General features: G+C 40.1%; 1 protein-coding gene across 1 annotated transcript in view; it reads right to left on the bottom strand.

Moving 5' to 3' along the window:
* Nucleotides 1–3,364, bottom strand: part of ARHGEF26 (Rho guanine nucleotide exchange factor 26) — a 245,555-nt gene that overhangs the window by 190,034 nt on the left and 52,157 nt on the right. The window contains exon 5 of the mRNA XM_019503171.1: nt 2,802–2,858. Coding sequence (XP_019358716.1) covers nt 2,802–2,858 — 57 coding nt within the window. The remainder of the gene's footprint in view (nt 1–2,801; nt 2,859–3,364) is intronic.

Genomic DNA, 3,364 nt, shown 5'->3' with positions numbered 1-3,364 from the left:
CGGGGCAGTCCCTGCCCCGGCTGGGCAATGCCTGCCCCTGCCACTGCCCCAGCCCCAGCCCCACTCCTTCCCTCACTGAGGATCTTGATCTGCCCCCGCCCCCACATCCTTTCCCTCCCCCTGGCTCTTCCCTCCAGCAGACTTAGCAGTCCAACACTGCACTCCTAGCCCTGTGCATGCTGCAGATGTACCCATGCACGGGGCATTTATCAGTGACATTATTAGCCATATCACCTAAGAAAATCCGATTGCCAATAATGTCAATTTTCCTTTTATTGGTGCCGATATGGACTGATGTATCAATGCACCTCTACTCTAAGCATCTGTAAACAGGAAGAAAATATTTCAGAAATTGATGTGTACTGAAGGTTCTACAAATGAATGGTTACATTTGCTAACTTATTAAATCAAATTGTGTTGCCAGATAGGCTGCGTATATGTTTTTATTTAACTCTTGCAGCTTTGAAAGGGTTTCCACTTTCCAACTCAAGTCTACTGGACTCTACTGTAGATAATCCTTCAAAGCTTTTGAGGGCTCAAGCTTATTTCCTTCAGATCATCTGATTCTCAGAGATTCCAGCTTTTGTCTTAAGACTTGTTCTTGCTCCTTCTAAAAATATCTGTGACCTTTGCAATACAGAGATGTTGCCAATGTACCAAAAGACTAGAGAAGGTTTGTTCTCTTCTCCAAACAGCCACCTTGGGACTTATCCATAGAGCTAACCTATAGAGCTAACAGGCAAAAAAGAGGGATGTGACCAGGGATATCAGGAGCCACGTAAGAACTCTATTATACAACATATTACTTGAAAAAGTGCACACTTTAAAGCAAGGAGACATACAAAGATAATGAATGATATGCTAAATCCCTGCCTGCTTTAACACTTAGTCCTGAAAACCTATGAAACATGGCCAAATCTTAGCTTTAGCCTCAATATGGCAGCACAGTTACCTGCTCATGAAGCTAATGTAGGGGTAGCAGTTTTACTAGTTTTCCAGCTTCACCCCAGGTACATTGCATTTCCCCCAGGTCCACCCACAAAGAAAGGATTTGCTGAAAAATAACTGTGGTGGTCCATGAGTAATTTATTCCATAATTGCATTTTTGTACTGAAAGAAAACATAAATATGAGCCCTTGTTTTTACTACATTATTTGGAAGGTTCTTTGTTTCCAATTTTAATGAGTTTCCTTATGGGCTTCTTTCAGTTTGAGAACAGCAAGGTCATGCTGATGTATTTCGGGGTGTGGGGGGTGGGGAGGAAATCAAACAATCATTTTGCTTTTAGTTGCTTGTGTGATAAATATGAGCTACAAATTGGATTTCGAATGAGTTAGAGTATTATTCCTCCTACTATATCCTCAAAACACTTCATAAGACTAAAACAAGTCAAGAAAATCTTGGATTCAGTAGACAGCAGTAACATGAAAACAGAGAAGGACTGTTTCTATTTACCAGTATCACTGTATATGCAAGTTAGAAGACTGTTTAACTGAATGACAGTCTGAAATGTAGTTATATATATTGCTTTGTATCAACATGAGCAGATGTATGAAGCTTGATCACTGATGAATGCTTCAAGGAAATCTTAAGAAACCAGATATATTCTGCAGTTGTGTGTATGGTGTTGCTGAAGTACATACATTCAAGGTTAGAATTTGATGGCAATTTGAAGGAAAAGGACAAAAATGTACTAAAAGCTTTCCTTCTTAGATCAGCCTATTTATAGAACTATTTTCTTTGGACAAAACATTCGCAAAGGTTTAGCATAGTAACCTGAGTTGCAGTAAGCAGTGCTCGTGAATATTTGTGATTTTATTCTTTTAAGCCTCGCCTAAAAAAGTGGAAAACGGATTTTCCCCAAGTTTTCATAATGGTGATGAGTTAGTTTGTTACTTGAATTTCTATCCTGTTTAAGATAAACAACACACATGGAGAACGTCATACCAATGCCACATACCAGCATCACTTCTTCCTATGATTTATTCTTTTTCTATTACTAGAAGCTGCCTTCAGTTGGATAATAGCATTGGCCAATTTAAGGTTTTAAATTTGAAAGACACCTCAAGGACTTGCTCTCTCTAAGGAAGTGCAAGTTGATGGGACTTCAGGGGGCCATGGATATGACTCCCAAGAGACTGAAGTAGAATAAAAGAAGGCTCAGCCTCTCTTCCCCCTACTTTGTCAAAAGTGAAAACAGACAAGAGGTACAGTGCAAGTGGCCATGAAAATGAAAACCAGCAGATGGATCCATTTTTTTTTTGGACAATTACATGTCTGTGGAAATGCTTGTTATTCATCAAGAAAACACTGATATCCTCCAGAAAGCAAATAAGAAACCCACAGTGATGGGTGAGTCAAAGGAGAAAATGGGCTTTATATTAATTTCCTATGTTGACATTACAGAAAAATGACCCACATTCTCAACTAAAAGTGGGGAAGGGGTATCGTATAAATAAACTAGTTACAGCTAATTCTAGGCCTGCCATAGCAGAGAGAAGAGGAGCTTTTGGGCTGACTGATGATGACCACTAAATGGCCACCCACCACTGAGAATTCACTGGAGCACAGCATACCCCAACCAGCCAGAGCAGGCAGAGGGTCACGCAGGCTGCATATGAGGATATCCAGAATGGTTTTGCAGCCCCTCGCTAAGGGAGAAAATTCAACCTAGTCTATTGGGCAGCAGACAACAGAACTAGGATGCAGTGAATGGTACAGGCAGGAAATAAACAAAATATCAAATTAAGCATACTGTATAATACTAAATAAGCAAGAATGGAGAATTCTTTAATGAGTACCTCTTGTCTCTTCCTTTCTTCCTGGCTGATTGTTTGAGACAATCCATTCCTTTTAACCTAAAAGACAAATTTTATTTTTTTTAATATTTGCTTGTAAAGAACAATTTTTCTTTTAAAATTATACAGAATGATATCCAGAACAATTCTAACAAACAATGATTCAAGTTTTGGGTTAGGCATTTAATGGCCTCACTTTCATCCTAGTTGTTAGAAAATCTTAGCCACTTCCAAAACCCAGCATTTGATTAAAAAAATAACAAAACAAAAATAAAAAACCCCAAAATGACTCTAATAAAATTCCTGCCACGCCTCAATGTTGACAAGCCAGTACATTTCTCGGGGAGAACACTTGAACATGCTTTGCTGATCAGCAGAAAATTTGTGCCATTGAGAGAACACCACACATGGGCAATGGGGCCAAGCCCCCACATCCCAACGCGTGGACGGGGGGGCATATGCTGGCCTCTGTGCCGGGGCAGTACTTGTGGATTTGCAACCAAGTGCTAACCGGGCTCACCCCATGTCCCCAAAACTGACAAGACCAGTACATTTCTAGGGGACAG

This window comes from Gavialis gangeticus, unplaced genomic scaffold, assembly GCF_001723915.1.
Source record: "Gavialis gangeticus isolate Ggan-Ray unplaced genomic scaffold, GavGan_comp1, whole genome shotgun sequence".
Lineage (NCBI taxonomy): Eukaryota > Metazoa > Chordata > Crocodylia > Gavialidae > Gavialis > Gavialis gangeticus.
Note: the sequence above shows the minus strand (reverse complement) of the source record. Positions and strands in the feature narration are given on the sequence as shown.